The 25,435-nt window shown below is 33.2% G+C and overlaps 1 protein-coding gene across 2 annotated transcripts; it reads right to left on the bottom strand.

Moving 5' to 3' along the window:
• Nucleotides 1-2: 2 nt before the first annotated feature.
• fj (four-jointed box kinase) lies at nucleotides 3-23,957 on the bottom strand. 2 transcript variants are annotated; one of them, XM_088236454.1, is made up of 2 exons: nucleotides 22,677-23,957; nucleotides 3-3,591 (listed from the first exon to the last, which is right to left on the bottom strand). In XM_088236454.1, the coding sequence occupies exon 2, from the start codon at nucleotides 3,514-3,516 to the stop codon at nucleotides 1,396-1,398; it is 2,121 nt and encodes a 706-aa protein (XP_088092580.1). In that variant the 5' UTR covers nucleotides 3,517-3,591; nucleotides 22,677-23,957; the 3' UTR covers nucleotides 3-1,395. The 2 variants fall into 2 exon arrangements, with proteins under 2 accessions (XP_088092580.1, XP_088092581.1); XM_088236455.1 differs by lacking the exon at nucleotides 22,677-23,957 and adding an exon at nucleotides 22,065-22,083.
• Between the last annotated feature and the right edge of the window lie 1,478 nt (nucleotides 23,958-25,435).

Here is a 25,435-nt window from a genome sequence, read left to right as displayed (position 1 = left end):
AATTAATATTGATAATGATCACATAATTTACAAAAAAACTAATTTTTTTAAATATGTACATAAATGTTGATGAATATAATAAACGGTTTTTTAAGAATAAGTAAATATTGATGAAACATGTAATTAAAAAAATAAGTAAAAGGTTAACGCCTCAGCAATATAAACACATTATTTAAATTATTTATCATAGTTGAACATACAATTAAATCCCTGTAAATGCGTAAACTTGCATATTTCCTTCATTAAAATGTTCTCCATCTCCGTATGAAATCTGAATTTATGGCTGAAAGTGAAAGAAAGAAAATGGACTGAAGCCTGAAAATTTGGACACACTCAAAATATAGTTAATCTGCAAAATTTTTCAACTGGTTTAGATTTGACAAAAATAAATACACGATGTACGGCTGTAAGACATGGTGCCTTACCAAATGGAATAGAAAGAGACTTTCAGATGTGGTGCTACAGAAGAATATTAGGAATATCATGGAGAGACCACATCATAATGCCGAGGTTCTCAGTAGAACCAAAGAAGGAAGGCGCCTAATCAAAACCAGCTCAGAGAGGCGAGGATCGGCCATGAGGTTCTCCAGCATGACTTAATAAAGGAAATGGGGAGTGTTTGGAACAAGTGTGCAAGGGTTTGGCACTGCGCCCCATATGTTGAGCTGAAGAGGTCTGCAGATAAAAGAGCGCAGTAGTGAACGAGATGCGGGACTTTGCTGCAAACCAATCCTCAGGATTGGAACTTCAAATCACAAAACTGCTTACACAGAAACCCTGATTTAAATTTTAGAAGTAAGCCCATGATAAAATCAAATGTATCATTAGGAGTAAACTTACCAAAACCAGAAAATTAGTTATTGTTGCCAAAATAAACCATGCATAAAAACCTACCTACCTAAATAACAGCGTAATTCAAAACCATCTCTAAATCTTGCAAAAGCAGATTTCAAAAATACTAGTTGACACCGCAAACTTAGCATTCTCCATTGAGTTGGTGAAGCTTGATTAGAAATTTCACAAATCTTTTCTCCAAGCTTTTCGCAAATATCTCAGTAACTTCTTCAATAGAGATTTCTAAGTTTGCTTCAAATATCCTGAAATGAATATTGCTGAGGTGTTTACTTTTCGTCATTTCTTAACTTACTTCATAAATAATTAACAAAAATAAAATTGACTGTAATTTGATAATAACTTAATAGTCAATCACTGTACACTATAAAAATTGTGTCATATAATGTTTTTGATAAAATTGTCAAATAATTCTACCTATGATACAGTCGAACTTTGGCAAGATATGCTTAAAACGCATGGCATAGCATTAACAATATTACACTGAATATATTATTAACATCACTCAAAATTAATAAATTAGTTAGCAAAGTCGTACAGTTGTTATCTGCTGAATTGTTCCTCGCATTTTTTGATTTGCGAAGCCACCCTTTCAATTCTTTCATTGAGGATTTTGATGCTCTTCTCAGGTAGAAGCGGGAGGACGTCCAGCACTCCGGAGTTATTATTTTCCTTGAACATGCTGTTTAAAATCCTTCCAACTTGTCCCGATCTGTTGAGTCTCTCGATTATGTCCGCAGTTGATTTTCTAAACACGCACAAGTTGTCAAGAAGTAATGTATGATAGACCTCGTACTTAGTCAGCAACCTGTATCCGTGCAGTAACCCCGATTCATTGTCAAGGAACAGAAGAAGATTTGAGTCTACTTTTCTGGCTAAATTGTGAGCTGGAGCATCCATGATATTGACGTTCCATTGGAAATTGTATAGGTTGTTTACAATCCTGTCTAAATTTGCTGTCAGATAGTCAAAAATTATCAAATCAGACCATTGCGCGAGCTCGACAAACTTGTTAAGAAGATCATCGCCAATTTTGGCTTTTACTTGCTCAACAACGGTACTCTTTTGCTTATCCGGTAGCTCTTCAACAATAATATCAAGAAGTTCTTTCGCTTCATCAACGTTATTTCCAACTTTATCTTTTGTTTTGTCATCAACGAAGAACCGTTCGGTTAGTTTTCTCAACAGAATATCTCCATTTTTCTTGCTGGGGATATCGTTTTGATCCGTACCCCGTTTGACAATGTTCAAAACGTCAAACTTGTTTAAATGTCGCTCAGTTGGCTTGAAAACTGAGGGGATGTGCGCTGATTCTAGATTTGGTATGTATTTCGTCATGACGACTGGTCGATTCGAGTTCCATTGCGCAGATCCGATATCATTTGCGATGTTCTTCCACAGCGGATCTGTCAGGTTGACAATACTGACCAGCGATGGAGCCAAGTTGGGTAACTGTAGTATTTGCGCCAGATAAAAACTGAACAATTCTCCTTGGATCTGATCAGTGTTCTGCCTGTATCTCACACAAGCTTGACGTCCGTCTTCGAAAGTAACCAATCGATTCTGCATTCTTCCGCATCCCGTTTCCATTTTGATTGCCGATGTTGTTTTGATATAATTAACCCATTTTTCATTACTGCTTGGTCCATAACCAAGAGGCAAAGACTTTTCTACTTTAGCTCCCCAGTATATATTGTCATGAAGCAAAGTATTTTCGTCATCAGTTCTGGTATCCTTCGTGTTTTTGCTATTGAGGTCCATATTGCTTTCCAGTATCTTCTTGCCAAACTCGACAAAAAAGTTACCGGTTTCGTTAGTTGTGCCCATGTCGAGATATTTTAATAGTGTGTTTTTAGTATCAATATCACCGCTGGTTTCAAACTTGGATTCCTCAAAGTTCCCGATAATCTCATCCACAAACGAAACACTAGAAAAAATCTTTGGTTTGCTTATTTTATTTAGTAAATTTTTCGGTTTTTGCAATTGATTTCTGCCTTTTGGAAAATCGTGGATCGTAGGAAATTGGATCTTGTTTCTGGCATATTTTGATTTCACCAATGGAAGGAAGACCCGCTGAGAAGTAGAATTTCTCTTGACAGTGTCTTCCTTTACGTCGTCAATCGTGAACCCCGTTAAATATTGTGCACCTGACGAGCTTTTATTCATGAGATCACTGTAAATACTTCTATCTTCACCTATTGCTGTTTTGGTTAGGTACACTACAGGAATTAAAACACCCAGGAATAGGCCTAACCCGAACGCAAGAGAAACGCTTAGCATGCACCAATGCCTGTACGTTGAAGAGGATCTTTTGAATCCTGAAAATTGAGATATTTTACAATCAGATTTTTGGCAAATTTTTTGGCAGGATTCACTAATGGAGCAATTTTTTTCTAATTTCCTTTGGCTATATTGGCTTCCATTTATTCTAGACTCTTCGTCACAACACCTCGACGTGAAGAACTCTGTATTATACGACGGTTCTTCTAAATTATCGTAAATTTGTGTTGACCAACCACTTTCACTATTTTTATTTATACTATCACTTTCTTGGAAAAGTTCTCGTTTATCGTCAAAGCCCAGCATCTTCGATATTTTTTCTTCGTCCGTCGTCTTGGAGAGAGAAGTATGAAGGTTTCTATTCTGGAACATGTGAGTATCCATGGTGGGTTATCCAAATCTATGTGTGCATGATGTATTCAGCTGCTTTGTTGAAACCGCTTCCAAAGATCGCCAAATCTGAAACAATCAACAATAAAAATTAGTGAATAGAAAAAAACGTTATAAAAAATTTAAATAATAGCACAAAAATATTGAAAAAACCAAAATGCATAAATTTAAAAAATGTAGGAATACTATTATAATATCTGGATTTTCTCCCTGGGGAGTAATATTGATCAAAAGAAGAAAAACATTTAAGAGAAGGAAATATGGAATTCTAGGCATTTACAAGGCTTTTGACCTGTCATTGGCTGGTAAAAGTGGCCACATTACATACTGTGTAACAATCACCATTCTCCCTATATTTCAAGTCTCCACATTTCCGTAACTCTTAAATCTGTTGACTTTTGTGAAGTAAAAGAGATGAACCATTTATCACGTGGGTGAGATTCATCCGGTTGTACCATTACACCTACTAGGCAACGCCTGAAAACGATGTTTTAATTTTTCAAGAATGTTGAATGTTACACAGTGTGTAAAGTGGCTATTTTAACCAGCTTATGACAAGTCATAAGCCTTGTAAACATCTAGGCTTCCACATACCCTTCTCAAAAAGGTTTTCCTTCTTTGTTGCATCAAATTTAGATCTTCCAAAATAAGTTACTAAAAATATACAAATACGTCATCATCATCAAGTGTGTGACTAATCACCTCAGTTTCCTGTAACATTATTGAAATACGCTACATTTTAAATATCAATTCAGTATGCTATGCACCACAGGGTGTGGATAGGGGTTTGATAATGATAACGTACTTTAAAAATTACCCTATATTTTTTAATAATTTTTACACTAGAATATGTAATAGTCCCTAGACTGGTTAGTACCTGAAGCGTAAGACCGATCATCTTACCCTAATGTTACAAAAACTAACAAGATACGCTGCGATTGGTATACCAATGCAGTGCCCTGTGCACCATTAGGTGCGGAAAGGGAATGATGATGGTTGTGAAAAATCATCCAAGTACATATAGAGGAAATAATGAAAATTAAGAAAAGTAGTGAAGGATGAAATAAGTTATTTTATTTTATAAATTTATGAGCGCATATTACTTTTAATTAAAAAAAATAAAATTTTTATTATTTATTTATTTACATACGTGTAGTTTATTACACATTATTTAAGTCCCAACTCCATAGGACTAAAAGTTAAGTGTTAAGATGGGACAAACAATTTGATGACACATGATTATATCTCTATTTGTAGAGAACAGAAATTAAAGAAATAATTAAAAAAAAACATATATATGGGACTTTCACATAATAAACATTTATACACACCTCTCTCCCGCTTCCACTCCCACCAAGTCTACTATATACTATTGTCTTTCTAATTTCCTTAATAATAATTTTTCATGCATAAATATGCCCTTAAAAATACCCATTGGGCGTACATACAAATAAAAAATAAACAGTACACTCAAACATTCGGAATATACCAAGGAGTTTTCCACCCAAATCCCTCCTACTAAGGAAAATCCAGTCCTTAACTCCTCTTTTGAAAATAGTTTGTCATTAAGAGCTTAATACGCTCTTCCGAAATATTGAACACTCTCGGTGCGATAAATGAGAGATGTCTCTGAGCAAAAGTTGTACGGGTTTTGGGTATGACGTGATTCGTGCTCTGGGAAAACCTCGTCCGGATATTTTGCTGAGACCTCTCTTTATTGTTCGACCAGAAGTTTGTAAGTGCTTCTTTTAGGTACAGCTGTCTCATATCCAGCACCTTCATGTATTGGAAAAACCGTTCTGACTGGTATGTTGGAGGGCGCCCGAATATTGTCATTAATCATTAATCGTGAACTTTGAAAAATTCCACAACCTCGTCCCTATCCATAGGTTTTGAATTAAATAAACAATTAAAAAAAAAACAAAATTAAAATAAAGTATGCATTTTAAATGTATACAGTTATCAAATAAATCACTCACTAATCATGCGTGTTTAACTTCACAATAAAAATCACATATTGATTACGTTAAATAAAAAGTTTAACACGCGATAAAAAAAACCTTTTTTATGGCGCAAAAAACGTGCACCCGGCTACACCCGTGTCACTAATAACACTACTAACAAACTAATGACATCACAGAGGATCACTCATCGCGAGAGAAGCAGTTTGTATAATGAAGGTAAGCTCCGCCCCCTGTACACTCCCCCCAACCGCAAAGGGGTGTAGTGCGTTCCCACCGGTTGCCGTTCGGGCAATTAAAATAATAAGCCCAAATTAAAAAATACTTCCGTCGATTTACTCGCAATTAAGAAATAAATTTAAACTGCGTTTGTATGTGCAATATGTAAGAACTCATTTAATATAACAATTATTTTGATTGGTTATATAAAATATGTTTTCCATACAATTCGAATGAGTGAATTAATATATTTTTTATTTTGTATAGTTTTACATATTTTTATTTTTTATATTTTATAAAGGAACAACCCGCTAAGCCTCTATTTTGAGGCTTGTCAGCAGGTGGGATATAGTGGATATGGAAGGAGGTAATGAAAAATACATTACAACACCCAGACCAATTCAGAAAAAAAATTCTTGGATTTTTTTTTCTTGCAAACTGGCGGGAATCGAACCCGCGACGCCAGTTTCACAGTTGGGCGTCTAACCAACTGTGCCACGGCGCCTGTCATGTTGAATTTTAAACCTTTTTCTTCCAATCAAACCAAAAACAACAAAATAATTTTGATATATTTTTTCATCCAATTTTTAATAAACTTCGGCGTACGATTTAATGTTCTAATTTTTACCACGCTTAAGAATACATTTTTTATATCCAATTTCCCGTAGTACTAAACTTCCTCATTGAAACGGTCAGCGCGTTTGCCTACCATGAAAGAGGTCTAGGGTTCGATTCCCGACATAGTTGACAAGAAATATTTATTTAAAAAGGTGTTTTTACACTAAAAATCTCATAGTTTCCTGGACTGGCACCTTGGTCTCAATTATGTATGAACGCTATCTTCATCTGTATATATCGAGATAGTAAACGTAACTTCTGTACTATCTGTATCTACCTCGGCATGTTCTACCTACTTGTCATATCCACGTCATATGATCGAAACAAGCCAATGAATGACCGCAACAATTTATTCCGCTTTCCTTACGTCATTAACATTTAAAATATTTCTCATTTATATTTTAAATAGGCTTCTGTGATAAAATGTGCTCACTTCAAAGCGATTAAAAACTCCAATGAGTCCCAATTCAAGCGAAAAATTCTCGCTTGATTTTTATATAACTTTTGACATTTACCGAGGGTATGCTTAACGATCGTCTGTCGTTATCTACCGAGCGATTACAAAGCCGGTTCTTTTAACGTCTCGATACGTACGCATAAAAATGTGCATATTCTAAATTACCCAGAAACGAGACGTTTTACGCCCTGTGGGAAAAACGGCACGAATGACGTTTTAGCGCTAAACTTGTACGCAATTTTTATTAGAATTCGATATTTATATGTATGTGTATATATGTGTGTATGGATATGTATGTGTGCATGTACGGGTATGGATAAAGATATAAATATATACATAGATATGAATATATATATATAAATATAGATATGTAAAGAAAAAATCTTTTTAAAAAAGGCTTTGAGCCTATTAATTATGAACACACTTCTGTTTTAAATTTTGGTATTCCGGTTTCGTATTTATTTATTTTTTTATAATTGCGATATCGTGTACTTACTTTTTGTTTTTTTTTGCATTTTTCTAAATATTATTTAAAAACATAAATTTTATTGACTTTTTTTTCGCTCCTTATATTTAAGTTAGTAGTAATTATTATTATACAACAATGTAATGTTATCGTGTGTTTTCATGTAAAAGATTTTTACCGAAAAGCCATATTAATTGGCTTGATGAGTCCTGTAAAAAAAAAAATTCTAAAAAAATACTAAAAATGTAATATTGTATGTAAATAATAAATAAAATAATTAAATAAAAATGAAGAAAAATAGTCGACGGTCATAACGCGTGACATCAAAATGACACTATGCGATATACCAACTGCGAGCCGTTTTGTATGTGCTCATTTTTAAACGCGAAAATTATAAATGAATGCATGTTTTAAATACATTGATAGTTACGAGTATATCATTAGAATCGTAAATATCCGCTTAAAATTTATATGGTATTTTTGACGTTATTCCCGACTTGTAAAAATACCCTGTTACCTTAAGGTTATTCGCGATTCGTTGCATTTGATATGACCTCTGGTAATTAGGATCATTATCCCCGAGGGTAGGCAGGAAGGTTTAGCGTCAAATTTGAGGGGCGAAAGTAATCGTGACAGCCGTAGGGGCGCAACACTCACGAGACCTTAGCTAAATGTACCTATATTGATAAAACAAAATATTAAAAAAATAATCATTAACAGTTACGATTTATTTATTTATTTATTTATTTTGTTCATTAACGCCCAAAAGGCATTTATAAAAAAAAAAATACATGCTAACACACTAAATAATAAACACAGGATATGCAGACAAAATATGTTAAATTAGTTAGAAAGGATATAACAAAAAGTTTTACAAGTATTGTAACAGTGAACAATCGGAAGGGCTGTCAATCTGTTTGAGAATGAAGTGTCATCAGCAAACAGCCAAATTGATGAAGGAAGAACAGCATTTAAAAATTAAAAAAATATTTAAATTTCATTGATAAACCCTTACGGGTTACATACATTTAACAAAATATTTTCACTTTTAAAATTCACATTCTACTGTTAATAATAATATTTTTAACATCTTTTGTAAAGGTTGTCTGAGTCTTTTGTTTAGTTTTGTCTGGTAGTTTATAGTATAATTTAAGTCCATGGTTTATAAGTCTCGATTGTCCTTTTCTCGTTTTAAAAGATTGCATATGATATTTTTCTGATATTCTCGTATTGTGTTCATGTTAACTACAGTTTTTTTCAAGTTTTAATTCTTCGTCTACAATAACATCAGTGGCTAATTTATGAATAAATTTTAAAGATTCTAGTTTAAAGTGTTTAGTTACATTTAATTGTTTAGTTTGTTCAAAAAGTTCTTTAGTTGCTGTTAGATAGGGAAGGTCATATACTAACTTTAATATTTTATTTTGCTGTCTTTGTAGTCTGTTTATGTCATTTTGATTTCCTGTTCCCCATAGTAGTTGCATATAACATATTTTAGTGGTTACATAGGCTTTATACATATTTTTTTTTTCCTTTATTGGAACAAAGTTTTTGATTTTAAAAAATAGACTCGATAAAGTCGCCACTTTGTTAATTAAATTGTTGATATGAATTGCCCATGTCAAATGTCTGTCTATTGTTAGTCCTAAGTATTTAACATGTTCAATTTCAGTTAGTCGTTCATTATTTATGTAAGCATCTATTTTGTGACATTTTGTGACATTGCATTTTTAAATTATCTGATTTTGTCATTGTCTCGGGTATTTATTTCGGAAGAGCGATCGCTGTATTCTGAATGTAATTTATAGTATAATTTGAATCGTGTCAGTTTGAATGATTTTCCTGTATTAATGTACTTAGATGGAATAAAGTTCTCTACAAACGGTCTGCGTAAAAAGTTTACAATTCAATAGATCGTGTTTCTACTTAAGTACCCCACAGACGATCCGACAAAGCGACATAGCCACGAACATCCGACATATGCATTAGCCATTTTTTAAATAAAAATCGTCTATAATCGTCGATAAGAATGAGAAGTTAAAATTTACCTTCAATTTTATCTACAAAGTAAAATTAACTTTTCTATACAGGGTGTTCTTTAAACCCAGTCACAACCGAAACCACGATGATCAGTATGGACAAGAAGACATATTATATAAATATTATATAACAAAGAGTTTTTATTTTTATTTAAATAAAATATTTAAAAAAAACAAATAGTTGACAATATTTTGAGTTTGTCCAAATGTTTGTAGACAAGGACTGAATTCAACTATCTGGGGAGCTGTTTATATTAACATATTACAACAGAGATGAAGAACATTTAAGAGAAGGTAATATAGAAGTCCAGGCATCTACAGGGCTCATAAGCCCTGACCTGTCAATGGCTGGTTTATGTGGCCACTTTACACATAAACAGATGAAAGAATTGAAGGAATATAGATGTTCAAATATAGGCAGAATGGTGAATGTTACACAGTGTGTAAAGTGGCCACCTAAACCGGCCATTGACAGGTCATAAGCCCTGTAGATGTCTGGACTTCTATATTACCTTCTCTTAAATGTTCTTCATCTCTGTTGTAATATGTTAATATAAACAGCTCCCCAGGGAGTTGAATCCAGTCCTTGTCTACAAAAATTTGAACAAACTCAAAATATTGTTGATAAATTACCTGGTCCACGAAGAAGTATAGAAATCGAAAAAATAATATTTTCAGGCGTTGCCTAGTATGTAGGTGAAATAATTCAATTTGATGAATCTCACCCGCATAAATAAAGGTTTCAGCTCTTTAACTTCACAAACATCAACAGATGGAAGAATTAAGGGAATATAGATGTTCAAATATAGGCAGAATGGTGAATGTTACACAGTGTGTAAAGTGGCCACCTAAACCAGCCATTGACAGGTCATAAGTCCTGTCGATGCCTGGACTTCTATATTACCTTCCCTTAAATGTTCTTCATCTCTGTTGTAATATGTTAACAAATAGTTGCTTACTTCTGCAGGAGAGAAGTGAGGAGAGCGCGGAGTATCAGACTCCCCCATCCCCCTCCTCGTTTCACCCATGCAGAAGTAAGCAACCATTTGCTTTTTTGATATTTTATTTATTCTAAAAAAATATTTTAATGCGCCAATATGTATTTTTACTCATACTGATCATCGTGGTTTCAGATGTGACAGGGTTTAATGAACACGTGTATAAAATATGTTCAGGTACAGCTTATTAGTCTTATTCTTAGAGGGGGGGGTTAGTGCTATGCAATCTTCTGACGTCACTGCGGTGAACAGTTCTCGCCCTCCAAGCCCAGGGGCTCAATCACAAATGACTATCGACGTGCTAAAAAACGTGCTAAGTATTTGAGCGATCACAACGAACAATTATGAACACGCTGAAGTTATCGCGGTCGTGTTGCAAAACGCCAAACGCCGTCAACAATTGTTTAGTTTAATAGCTTTCTCAATTTGATTCAAAACAAATAAATAAAATGATAAATTGTGAACAAAAAAATAAAACTAAATTATTTTACTTACAGTTTGGGAATATTCTCCATATTTACACCGGTAAAATTCAAATATGTGATTGATCATGCGTTGCGAAACGTAAATATTTAAATTTTGACATTTAATATTAGGTGTTGCCAAGCATCAAGTTGAAGTATGACAATATTTAAAAAATATAATAATCCCGATCGATAACTTTCACGGATGTTTCATTGTGACCGCGCATACGATAAACAACCACGGTGAAAAATTGTTATCACGCCGCTAATTAGCACGTCGATAGTCATTTGTGATTGTGCTGCAGGTCTATAAAGAGCCTGGCCACTGAGTGCAAGGCGAGAATTTACATTTTGCTAAATGTCCCCATCCGAGCCCAGATCCGTAAAGTATCGGGCTATTGGCAGGGAGCCAGCTGTTTAACATCCTCAGGTTTGACCAGTGGTCCACTGAGGATGAGGCTCCTTTTGTGATGCAAAGCATCACACTCAGATATAATGTGCATAGGTGTTTCTTCATCTGCGATGCAGAACCTACATCTAGAAGTTTGGGAAAGGTTCATTCTAGTACGGTGTTTGTTTAATTTGCGGTGCCCTGGGCGGGCTCTAGTGAAAACCCGCACTTGATTAGGCTGAGCTTTATCAGGTCAAAAGCAAAATTTTGCGAGTACCCTTTCATCAGTTTATTCGCATGGTGCAGACATTTAGCTCTCAAAATGAAACATTTGGGTAAATCATAAGAATGCAAGAAATGTTATTATTAAAATAAATAAATAATAATAATGTTAAAAATTAATTACGTACTTGACCTGTATTCATGCGTGTTTATCTGATTTTTTATGTGAACTGCATTGCAGTGGCGAACGGTGATTTTATTTACAGGTAAGCTATAAAAAAATATAATTTATTTGTACCTCCATATTTATTTATTTGACATTTTATATACATATACAATATATATACGTATAAAGGCGGGCATATTGCCTTAAGACAATTTCTTCCTACCTACCCAAACCGTTCAGTTTGAGAAAATTATAATTACATAGATAGACATATTGAATCTTATAATTTTATACAAAAATTGAAAACAATGATTAAAAAAATAGAAATATACAAAAAAATTAACACTATGAAGAGAGGAGAGGGGATGGGAAGGAAAGAAGAAGGATAAAGGAACAATTTAAATATTTAGATAGTGACATTTCAATCTTGACTTAAATGTAAATAAAGAAGGGGCGTCTCTAACATTAGTGGGTAGATTATTCCACAGTCGAGCAGCTACTACAGTAAAAGAGAAGGCGAGAAAATCAGAGCTATGACAGAGTATTAAAAGGGGTCTCTCGTTACTAGAACGAAGAGATAGTCCGTGTTGTGAAAGGGGTTGGATGAGCTCTCTCAGATAAACAGGCGAAGTGGGATTATTTAAAATATTGCGAAGAAGTGATAGAATGTGAATGTTTCTTCCACTGGCGGCTCCTGACCGAAAATATGGGCAGTGCATTTCTTTACATTTTGTAAACTTATATATTAAATTCAATAATATTATAACAATATGACAGGTCTGACGTGATAAACGGGCAATAGTATGTCAGATGACAACCCGCGCATCGGAACAAGGAACGCTAAATTCGCCTAACATTATACGCACGTTGTAGGATACTAAATCAACTAAATTCTTAATAATATCATGTCATTACGCATGTTCAAAGTGACATTGCAAACGAACTTCAAACTTCAAATCTGCGCATGCGTTGGCATTGCCCGGAGTATGTATATGACCTTCTCCCTCTAATGCACGATTCACCGGTATAAAGCATTGTCTATCTCGCTCAAACGACGATCTAAGGAGAAATGAGATATTTCATACAAATTCAGGGTAAAGAATTGTGCAAAACAGAACATGCACAGGGACGATTGCGCATGCGTAGACAAGATGAGAAAATCGTCCGCTAGAGTCGATTTCGCTAGATCTTTTGGCGCTAGTATTGAATATTACGATGTTTACGTGTATAATATTGCACCGAATCCCTGTTTCTTTCTACCTACTAATAATATAGTTTTACTATCAATAAACTTACTAATTTATTTCCACATATTTTTACTTGGCAGTGCACTGCACTTATGCACATACCAAGGAACCACCTTTGGTTTCTTCTATGCCTGATACTGAGCCAGTGCATAGTAGGTACAGAATATAATGTAAATGATATATACTATAAATTGCTATTTTTTCTGTGGTTCTGTGTGATACAACAACTCTCATTTATGAAATCAACTCAAGCGACGTAACTTCGTGATATATATTATATTGTGTAGCAATATTATCCATTAATTTAATACATAACTCACATAAAAGTTTATCATTCAGTCAGTATTAGGTATTCTCATAACGATTGAAATGTCAACTGGCTGATTTGTTCTAGAAATGAATAATGCCAAAAACGGCAGCGTCGAGCGCCACGTGTGTTGCGAGTCATTTGTCAAAGAAATATAGTCATTAAGGAATAATGTTTGAAATACTGTTTTCCAAATCGAGAATCCTCAAAGAATTTGTGTAATCTGCAAGTCAACTCTAGGAGGAAAATCCCACCACTGGGTTCAATTTATTTCTGTAAAGAAATAAGTTGAAGTAATCGGATAGTTTCTTTGGCTCATTGCTGGCGCTGGGCGCGTTTTATTAATATTTTTATTTATATTTGGAGAAACATACAAATGGTGGCAATGATTGATAAGAGTCGGTAATTATTTGCTTGTTTTTCTGTAAATAAAATCACCGTAAAACATTATGCATTAGGCACCTGCTCAGGACCTTGTCCGCAAGGCGAGCGAGATGGGTCGGCCATGTAAAACGTCAAGAAGGTCTCCTGCGTGTCATAATGGAGGGGATGATCGAGGGGACAAAGACTGGAGGACCTATTAGAGGACGTGCGCTGCTCATCATATGTTGACTTTAAAAGAGCCGCGCAAGACAGGTAGGAATGGACGAGAAGAATGAAAGTAATTGCTGCCAGCCAATCCCAGGATTGAGACCAGAGAAGAAGAAAACATTATTATGGATGGTCAAATATAATGGTAAGCTGCGCATAATCGCTTCCATGCACGATTCGCCCCTGCTGTATTGAGCTGAGCTGTTCTGATCGTGAGCGCGGTTCCTTGTGCTCAAGCCGCGGTTCTGGTCGAATGTCATAACAGACGATAATCGATTTAGCGCGATAAACGGCCCGCGGTTCGCGTCCGACGCCTCGGACGGACGCCGTCGGATGGCGGTCACGACTTTTGGTCCCGACCGGTGCGGACGCGTGCGACATAGCTGTTAGCGCGACAAAACATTGCTTATTTTATTTGATGCATATCCGACAGTGAATACACAAAAAGTACTGATAAATTTTAAATAACTACAGTCCGTAAAATATAGCTCGATTAGAATGACAGCTGTCAAACTAATGTCATCAGTGATAAGACAAGACAAATATATTGTTTTCAATGTTTTACATATATATTTAAGAACCACAATTTATTTAAAAGTAATTCAAATAGATCAAGTCAAAGAAGGAATCGTGTGTTAGAAATACCACATTGTAAAACGAGGCTCGCACAGAGACATGCATATTTTATAGGCCCAAAAATTTTTAATTCTTTTTTTACTGATAATATTTCATTGATTACAAACTTTCAAATTCGTTTTAAAAAACATGCATTATCCTGGATTCAAACTAAAGATACGAACTCTTTTTTTCTATGATTTATTTGTAATAAGGAATATTTTTGTGTTTTTTAAAATATTTTTTATTACCTTCTTTAATTACTATAAAAAAAATACAATATTATCTTTTACAGAATATCTTATTTTTTCTTTCTTATGCTACACAAAAATATTATAACTGTCCATTATTTATTATAGGAGCAAAAATTCATTAATATTTTCTTGTATACCCACGAACAGGCCATGCCTTTGTGGGATTTTTTTGTTTACTATTTTTACTATTAATATGTATTTTATTTATATTTATTTATATTTGAATAGTTTATACAGCGCCGTTTTTGTGAAAATCACCTCGAGGGCGCTGTACAATAAATAAATATCCCACCACGTCTTGCAGCTACAGAGCGCATGGATGGTTGGGATTCTTGTTCCTCGTCTCCAATTATGATATACAGGAGCTAGATTACAGCACGACTTGCAGCTACAGAGCGCATAGACAGTAAGAAATCTAGCCCCTATTTACATTTTTTATTAAAAAAGTTTAAAAAAAAAAAAAAAACAATTTATAAAAATAGAAGTTAGATAACAACAAGTCTTGCAGCTATTGAGCGCATGAACGGTTGGAATTCTAGACCTCGTTTACTAAATTTGGATATTTGATAGTTGATAACATTTACCTATTGAAGCTAGATTACTAATCGTCTTGCAGCTACAAAGTACATGGACGAGTGAAATTCTGGCCACTTAAAATTATCAATAAATTTACAAAAACAAACATTGAGCATAATAGTAAAGTGTTCGTGTTAAAAAGTAAAAACTTAACAGTTCATTGTTATGTAATTATGCTTTATTTTTTTAATACTCTGTTTTATTATTTGTGTTTATTGTAAAAAAAACAAAAAACTTAAATAAAAATAAAAAATCTCTCCCGAGACCTCTCGCATGGTAGGCAAACGCGCTGAACATTACGCCGTAAGTCCGACAATGGTCAACCACAATTCATTCTTATTCAGATCAATATGTTTTCGGCGGCCTCCGTGGTGTAGTGGTCAAGACGCTTGACTCACGCACGGAAGGTTCCGGGTTCGATTCCCGGTGAGAACACAAAAATTTAAAAATGTGATTTTTCTCAGGCCTGGTTGTTCTGTAATGTAATTCACCACTGTAATTGGGCCTCCTGGCCTGTTGTGGTGCAAAAAAAAAAAAGGAAATGAAATGAAAAATGAAATGAAAAATGAAATGAAAATATTTCTAAAACTTAATTTAATTCGGTGTTTTATCAATTTTAAAATGTGTGAACCTCTCGGATATTTGGTGTAAACATCGAACTTGGAATAAAAATCATAATAGAACAACAACTATAGTTCTAAAAATAAAGCTTGATTAGAATTACAGCTGTCAAACTAATATCATTAGTGATGGGAAATTACTGATCACTGATCAAATCGATTTTATCAGTTTTTTCAGGCAATCCTGAAACTCTAATTCCTAAAATTGATATGTCAACGCAAAAACAAGCCTATTATTGTGTGTTTAACACAATTATACACCAAAAACTAAGACATTTATATTTTTTTCATTCACGACATCAAATGAGATATTTTTTTATTCGATCAATTTGTCCCATCTCGATCGTTTTCGCAAAATGATGTAACCTTGTAAGAACGTCATTAATAATTAGGTTTGTTTGAGTTTTTTTTAAGTTTCAAAGCTGATTTTGTATATTTATGTTGATTTATGTGTCAAGCATTGTATGAAAAAATAAATTAACAGGCCAGATACGAATAATTTTTCCTGTGTCAATAAAAATAACTCCTTAGACGTTACTACAAAGTTATGTCGTCACTTTTTCTGACAACTGTCATTCTAATCAAGCTATATTTTAAGGACTATAACAATCTTACTTCTAGATAAAGTTTTTCTGTAGATCTAACAATTTATTTATTGTGGACTTTAATAAGTTCCGATGTTTTTGTTCGACAGCGTCTTATTTTATCTCTCGGTTTCAATTTTTTTTTTCTTTTTAAAACTAGTATTTTAACCGTATCTTATTTTTAAAAAAAATATATAAATGGTATATTCTGTAATTTATTTTTGTTCTTCAATTTTTATTATTATCGGTATGTTTTCCAATTTATATTTTTGTTTAATTTCTTAATTACTCATTTTATATATTGTAATGTGTATTTGTGGTTCAATTTTTATTATTATCGGTATGTTTTATAATTTATAATAATTGTGTCTCATTTATTTACTATTAATGGCATATTTTCTAATCTATTTTTATGATTCAATTTTTATTATTATTACTTGCATGTTTTCTAATTTAAATTTATATTGATTTTTTATAATGTTATTATTATTCTTTGAATTTATTAAGCATTATTTAATGAAATTAAAAATAAAAAAAACACATGAATAAAATAAGGTCCTTCCTAAACACAGGAATTTCCTAGCTAGTCGGGACCTGAAACAAATAAACTCTGTACATTTTAAAACTGTGAAATACTAAATAAATAAATAAATTGAAACGGCATCATTCGTAATGATTTTAGACTTTTGACGTGAAACGGGGATATTTAATATTACCATGGTTATTTAATATTTATATGCACAATAAGCGTTGCCATTCCTCAGGCTAAAGCCGGACAGTGTAAGTGGTTACGCCACATTTACTATTTGTGTATAGTGTACAGCACATTTACTAGGTTGAAGCGTTCAAATTTATTTGCTACCTACTGGACCCTGGTTAAGATATTGCAATTCCTACCGCAGGGACCAATGTTGTCTTCGGCCCAAGAATAACAGCTGAGCTGTCATCGTGTGTGCATGTGCTTTTGATATTCTCACCGCGATTACGAATTAGTTATTTATGCGATCAATTATTCATATGGTCTCTGAGATGGTTTGGTTATGTAGAACAAATAGACGGAAAAATAATGGTTAAACAAGTATATATTTTAAAAAATTGTCTTAGTTAAAGAGTCTATTACAAAATACAATAAAACCAATGAACTTTCTCGTGGAGTGAATACTTTCTTGAATTTTTTTCTTGCAACTAACCCGGCCATCTAACCCACTGCGCCACGGCACCTTGCATTTAAAGTTATACGTAAACATTAAACTTTAGCGGAAGACATTAGTCAAGGGCGACAAACATATATTATGAGAAGAATTTGTTAGTTCACTGGTATTTTTTGTTGCTTTTTATGCCGTGTTTTGTTTCCGCTTATTTATACAACTTATCTTATTGTTATAATATGCAAAACAAGTTCTGATATAATACCCAAGGAATTTATCGAACAAAAGTTATTAAAGAATTTAAATAACGTCATATGGATGAATCTAATATTATATTATAATATGATAAACTTAAGAAACAACAACAAAATATCACGCCGTTTCCCCGTACGTAAGGGTAGGCAGAGAGAATAGAACGCTACCAGAGGCGGTACCTTAGTATGTGCATAAGTGCAGTGCACTGCCACGTAAAATTTTGTGTAAATAAATTAGTAATTTTATTGATTGTAAAATTATGTTATACGTAGGTAGAAAGAAACAGCGATTCGTTGCAATATTATACTCGCAAACATCATAATATTCAATACTAGCGCCAAAAGATCTAGCGAAATCGACTCTAGCGGACGATTTTATCATCCATTTAACCATGTATTCCATTGTTTTATTTTTGTATTTATTACATTGTATATTATGGTTTATCATCATCACACCCTTTCTGTACCTAATGGTGCAAAGGGAACTGTATTGGTACAGCAATCGCAGCGTATCTTGATCTTTTTTTTGTTACATGAAGGTAAGATGATCAGTCTAACGCTTCAGGTACCAGTCCAGGGACTGTGAAATATTTGAGTGTAAAACACTTTTTAAATAAATATTTCATACTAACCATGTCGGGAATCGAACCCGAGACCTTTTGCATGGTAGACAAACGCTCTGACCATTAACACCATGAGGGCGACTATCATGATTAACAAAGATTTATTATTAAAGTTTTTATTATATTGAGAAAAAACGCGATCTCACTTTTCTTCATTCAAATGTATTCCAGTATTTTCTCTCCAGATTATGGCACGAAAACAGTGATTTTTTTACACACTATACTTAGATATTTACCATTGACGTATACTTATCGTTTGGTTTTTTTATTTTTAATTTCTATGGAAACTAGATCCATCCAAAAACCTTTAAAAGTGACCAGTTTTATATGCCGTCTTCGCACGTATGGAAGAAAAAATAACAAACATCAAATCGAAAATATTTTTCAAAAACGCAAAAATACCGACACGGAAAATTTCAATCTAATACTAATTCTTAAAGAAGATCGGTTCAGTTTTGGGGTGCGGAAGACGGGAATACAAGACGTCAATTTTAGTAAGGCATAATCAGTCCAACGTGCAGGTACAGTGAACGTACCCACCCCTTTCTCGAAACTGTTCGTAAAGACTTAGGTACCTAGAACATAACAGCGAGAGTGACAATAAAACTATGCTGAAATACCGATTCATCCAACTGCTTATCCACAGCATTTAAATTTAAATTGGATAGTGTTTAAAGAATGAGGCTATTGCATGAAACGGCAACAAGACATTTATTTTATTTATTTATACTTTTACATTGTTTGTATTCTTTTTTTTATACAGAATAATGTTCCCTCACTGGGGTGTCTCGTGCCGAGGGAAACATTTTACAAAATGTGAAATATGCCTTAGATTAGCTATTTAATAAAGTTAACATAATTATAACAATAAAATAAACGTAATCAATAAAAATAATACTCAGAGTCCCGATACAGACAACTACTGAAGGAATATTCCATAAATCACAACTTATGACACCAAAACAATTATACGCTAAAACGATACTCACTTATAGATTCAAAAACTACTCTTACTCAAATGAAAGACATTACCCCCACAATACATCACAAACAAATAATATAATCACTAGATCCTCAACACATAGACAACTTAAACAAATACAAACTAAAACCACTTTCGGACTAAGGGATTTTGAGTATTATTTAATTAAAATCTATAACCTACTTCCACTATCTATTAAAACAATTAGAAACGAGAAAATGTTTAAAAAGGCTTTAAAAATGGATAGTGGAGCTAGGTAGAAGTAAAATCGATTGTCTCATTCGCCCATACCAATATTGAATCAACTGCTCCACAAGTGTAAAGCTTATGTTAGGTTTTTGTTATTTTCATTGTGTGTTTTGTAATATAAATAATCTAGATGTACATAAATACCTTGTTTTAAAAACTGTCTGAATATTTGTTAATTATCTTCGTTTTTTAAAGTTAGTCTTCTTTGTTTATTCTCAAATGTATATTTAAAAAGTATATTGTTAAGTGTCCTCGGCACGGGAAACCCCAGTGAGGTCACATTACTTTTATTATTAATTATAGTTTGTTAGCAAAAAAATTGAATAAATAAATAAAATTAACCTAATTATCATTAACATAATTAACAATAAAAATCTACAAATTTTATTTAAAAAACATAACCAATTTATATAGACCAATAAAAAAAATCCAAATTAATCAATTCAATTTATTTTTCGGTTAATTTCGACTCAAAATTATTTTTTTAGATTAATTTCAATGAACTGAGACGAATCCGAAAATAAAGTGAACTCGTAACAGTTAAGGTGTAGCGTACATAAATAAAACATATTTAACAAGACACGGACACTTAAGACAAATAAATCAGGTACTGAAATTATACAATAAACTACAAGTAGCTCAATCACAAATAACTAGCAACGTGCTTTAAAACATGCTAAGCATTTGAGCGATCACAATGAACAATAACGAACATGCTTAAGTTATCGCAGTCATAAGTCAACGCGTGTGTAATCTCTAAGTCAACGCTCGTATCGGTTTGTTTTTTGTTTTCCTCGTAAATAAATACAGTTCACTGGCGAAAAATCGGTGTTTACTATAAAAAATAATACAATCTATTGCATTTGTAAAATAATAAGAAGTATCCAATACAAAAAAAACAAAAAAACAATTACTATGGCGACTGCTTTTCTTGACATTTGGCTTGCCAACCGCCGGCTAAATGAAATAAATAGCGTGATAAATAATAAATAAATAAATAAGATTAGCAGTTTTGGAATATTTTACATATTTACACGGTTGGAATTCAAATATGTGATTGCGCAGCAGGATTATACTTCGTGAAACGTAAATGTTTTGACATTTAATATTAGGTCTTCATGGATGTTGCATTGTGATTGCGCATACGATAAACAACCACTGTGAGATATTGTTATCACGTCGCTAATTAGCACGTTGATAGATATTTGTGATTTAGCTACACACAAAACTAAACAAAAGACTCAGACAACCTTTAAAAAGACGTTAAAAATATTATTATCAACAACAGAGTACGAATAAAATATACATATATTATTTTTGTAAACTGAATGGGATAATCCGTAAGGGTTATAAATAAATTTTCAAATAAAAAATATGAAAAAAATTACAATTATTTTATCTCTATAATGACATCGACGGTAGTACAAGCACGAAACCCTAACTTCCCTGAAATTTGAATCAAGCCGTAAGTATTGTTGTATTTTACCAAGTTTAACTCGTGACATAGTGATTAGCGCATTTGCCGCCACTGCGAGAGGTCATGGGTTTGATATCCAACATGGTTGATACAAAATATTTTTTTTAAAAGTAATTTTCACGGTTTTTCATAGTCCTTGAGTCAGGTTTGGATGGAGTGGATTTGACATGATTCTTTAGTTTAGATTTTAATACTTACATATTCTCAATACTTTTTATTTCGGAAAGTAATTTATTAAACTGCTTTTTTCCCGAGAAGGAATAATGATTATACGCTGCACAAAAATGTTACTAAAATGGTACGCCTAAATCAAAGGAAAATCTTGTAAAATATGGATTTTTTCCTCTTCAGAAACTTATACTGTACTTTTTTATTCTGTTTTTTTATTATTTATTATTATATTCTTTAGTTAGTTATGCTCAATTTTTATATCGACTCATTTTTAAATCTGCATTACTACAATAATCATAACATTTTTTTTAAATCAATAAGTTTTCTTTCATTCTTCATACTTTCAGAAATCTCATCATATAATACGGAAATATATATTTTTTTCTACTTATTAGGATCATAAAAGATATTTAAAATTTGTAATTTCGAATTCACGGAAAAACGGCATTGCATTGGTAACGCCCCTTATACGTCACGATTCATGTTTATTTTGAACATTGTTTCTGACCGTTCATATTTTTTTAGAACATCGTCACGAATCTTGACGTCACAACTATCAATGCCAAACATGACGCGATTTTCTAGTGACAATTTTTTTTGTAATAATTTGGACAAACTCAAAATATTGTTAAATAAATATCCTTTCGAAGTAAATATAAACCTTTTACGTTATTAGCAAGGTAAAAAATAATGAAACTACCATATTAAAAAATAAATATGATTGTTACATTTTTGGTTTTTTAGTGATAATTTTACCAATGAAGAATAATCAGCTGGTATTTTTCTATTCACTATCGTAGAACCCCTAAATCATGAGTAATAGAAATATGAATATCAACAAACCTTTAAGTGAGTAGCACGAAGCAGCTAAATTCTTAAAAATTCACTTAAATCAACAAATGGAAGAGTTGAAGAAATATGGATGTTCAATCATAGGCGAAATGGTGAATGTTACACAGTGTGTAAAGTGGCCACTTAAACCAGCCAATGACAGGTCATAAGTATATTACAATTATTGTTTCGCCCTTGTTTGTCTTTGCTAAATAGTTTTGTATTATTTTTGTTCAGTTTCTTGCATTTATGTTTCTTCATGTAACTGTTGTAATTGGCTTAGGCCGTATATATAATAAATAAATAAATAAATAGGCTCCGTAAAGGGCTAGACTTCCATATTACCTTTTTAAGGTATTCTCCATCCCTGTTGTAATTGGTTAATAGAACATAGTTTTTTGAAGTAAATAAATAAATAACTATCCCTTTAAAATAAATTTAAACCGTGTATGTTAAAAGCAAGATAAAAAATAATGAAATTCCCATTTAAAAAAAAAATGATTTTCACATTTTTGGTTTTTTAGTGATAATCTTTCCAATGGAGAATAAACAGCCGGTATTTTTCTATTCACTATCGTAGGACCCCTAAAATCATGAGTAATAGAAAAATGAATGTCAACAAACCTTTAAGTGAGTAGCACGAAGCATGCGGTAGATAAATCCAACATTAGGAACACAGGAGTCACTCACAAACTATGATTAACAGGGTTTACAACCTTTGAAAAATTTAGTGTCTCAACGATAGATAGCGCTGGAAATAGTCATAAATGAACCACTCAGTGATTTGACAACACAGCTGTCATTCACAGAAATACGATGATGAATTAGGGAGACTAGATAAGCCAAATAATATTTTAGTTTAGCTGTGTATTACACGTCATCATTGATTAATTAAATCACTTCAAAATTGTTCAGACAAATGTATTTCACGAGTGTGTAAATTTGATAATGTAAAAAAACTGCGTAAAAATGTCAATCGGTTCATGCAGTTTCAGACGTTATATGTGCAGTCAAAAAGATTGATCAATCGGTTAAATTCCCATAAATTATCGTCTGCATTTTTTAACATATATGATTACTGCGGTGTGGTTTACATGTCCTCTTTTTAGCGAAGTTTATACCCCTTTAGTTCGCGTTTTAAGTCCGCTTTTTGGAGTTTTTTGATATCGGCGATCAGAGTTTGTATTTTTTGCTTTTTATCGTCGAGGAGTCTGTATTCAGCAGGCATTACACCCCATAAGCGATGTAATCTATGATGTTTCCTTCGTTCATCGAGTTTTATGCCTGTACATTCATCCCCCCAGGGGCAGGGCTGACCAGCCAACCGGTATATCCCATATCCCGTAATTTCACCAAATTCTTTTAGTTTATTTTAACTTTTGCATACCCGGCCTCAAATCGCCTCAAATATCAAAATCGCACTTTGAAAATCGACAAAGAAATGCGGTACTTAAAAAAAAAAACGGCTTTACATTACAGTCAATTTTTAAATGCACTTAGATTAGCGAAGCACCTTTTTAAAAAAAATGTTTTTTTAGATTAAATTAATGTTTTAGCAAATACTTAAAAATTTTGCGTACTCTAATTTTAAAGTTAATATCAAATGTTCACCGTTAATACAACAACGACTAATTTATATATAAACGCCGAATCACATATTTTAAAAATTCAGTCACTGGATTTTGCGAAACACCTTTTAATTAATTGTTAATAGTGTATTTTATTGACATTGTTTAAATAACACTATTTTTATCACTATTTTCGGATTACGAATGTATATGCGAATGCGAACACGCGACGCGATATTTTAGAAGTGTCGTTAAGATATCGAAGTCGAAAAAACAAAACTGGTTAGTTACTCCAAGCGTCACACATCCGCTCTCTTCGACCATCCGCCTCGGAATGAAATTTCAGTTTGAATGACAATACACAATGGCCAATATTGACTGGATGAGACCTGAAAACGAAAACGCTCAAGATAGCGCCTTCCCCCGAGACAAAAAGCCTCCGAAATCCGAACAGAAACATTAAACAGACTTGAAATGATGCGTCCTTTTTGTGTGTCAAACATAAGGAGCTCCTTAGGAATGTGGAGAGGTAGACTATATGGGGATCACATCATACTAAAGGACCGATGTATGACATGGTGTTTCGGATCACATCACTACTCCATTTTTCAAGATTTAAAATAATAAAATAAAACAACTAACAATCTAACTTTAATCTTCTTTTTCTGTGTCCAGGCGGATAGAGAAGACAGTGTTGAAATAGAACCAGGACTCGATAGCTACTGTCATTTTTACACTTTCTAATAAGTTTTGCTAAGAGAAAAAAAGAAGCTGAACTTTACAGCTCTGGAATGATTGCTATTTAGCAGAACCTACAGAAAAGGCAACAAAAATGTTTTTTCCATCTATTTACCATGCTTTTGAATTCAGGAAACTGCAGCGTGCAGGATACGAACTCACACAAATCCTGACAGGACATGGGGACATTTATGAGCTATTTACACAGATTAAAAATATCTGAGATCAACACTTGCCCATGCGATGATGTTACTCTCCAAGATGTCTCCCATCTATTGATGCATTGCCCCCTTTTTAGTCTGCAGAGAATGCAACTGGAGGCGCGATGCAGAAGTCTAAGTATAGGATTTACAAGATGGTTATGGAGTAATTAGTAATAAGGTCTTGTCAAGAGAGGTAACGTTATACATGACAGATATAGTGAAGGCAATAAAAGGTATCAATGATAGCAGGACACCAAATGCCGAACACTCTTCAAGTAGATCGGAAAATCTATTGACGAATTAATTACAACGGTCCGCCTTCTTCTGACGAGTTTTCTGTGGTTTCCTCGTCACTGGAGCAAATGCGGAGAAGCTTCTGAAACAGGTCGAAACATCCCACCGATCCTTACACAAAATAACTAAATAAAGTTTTTCTACAAAACACACAGTTTACCCCGAAGATGGCTCGACCCCGAAGAATATTTAATTGTATTTTCAAAATCAATAGGATATTGTGGAAAAATATTTTCATAAATAAATGTGAAAATAAATTCAATAAAAATACGTTCGTAGAAAAACGTGACGCGTTTGGCCTTGGTTGTTGTGACGTCAGGATTTGTGATATTGTTCTGCAATAATTTCTATGGCCATTAACAAATAAACATGAATCGAGACGTATTAGGGGCGTGGCCAATGGAATCACAGTTTTTGCGGGAATTCAAAATTACAAATTGAAAAGTATTTTTTATGCTACTAATAGTAAGCAAAAAAAATTTTTTTCACTGGACAGTATTTCATAGACCTTTAACAACAAACCATCACGCCGTTTCCCCGTAAGGGTAGGCAGAGAGGATAGAACGCCACAATACTCTAT

Source organism: Micrasema longulum, unplaced genomic scaffold (assembly GCF_059751315.1).
Source record: "Micrasema longulum isolate JH-2025_06_02 unplaced genomic scaffold, ASM5975131v1 h1tg001558l, whole genome shotgun sequence".
In the NCBI taxonomy this organism is placed as follows: domain Eukaryota; kingdom Metazoa; phylum Arthropoda; class Insecta; order Trichoptera; family Brachycentridae; genus Micrasema; species Micrasema longulum.
Note: the sequence above shows the minus strand (reverse complement) of the source record. Positions and strands in the feature narration are given on the sequence as shown.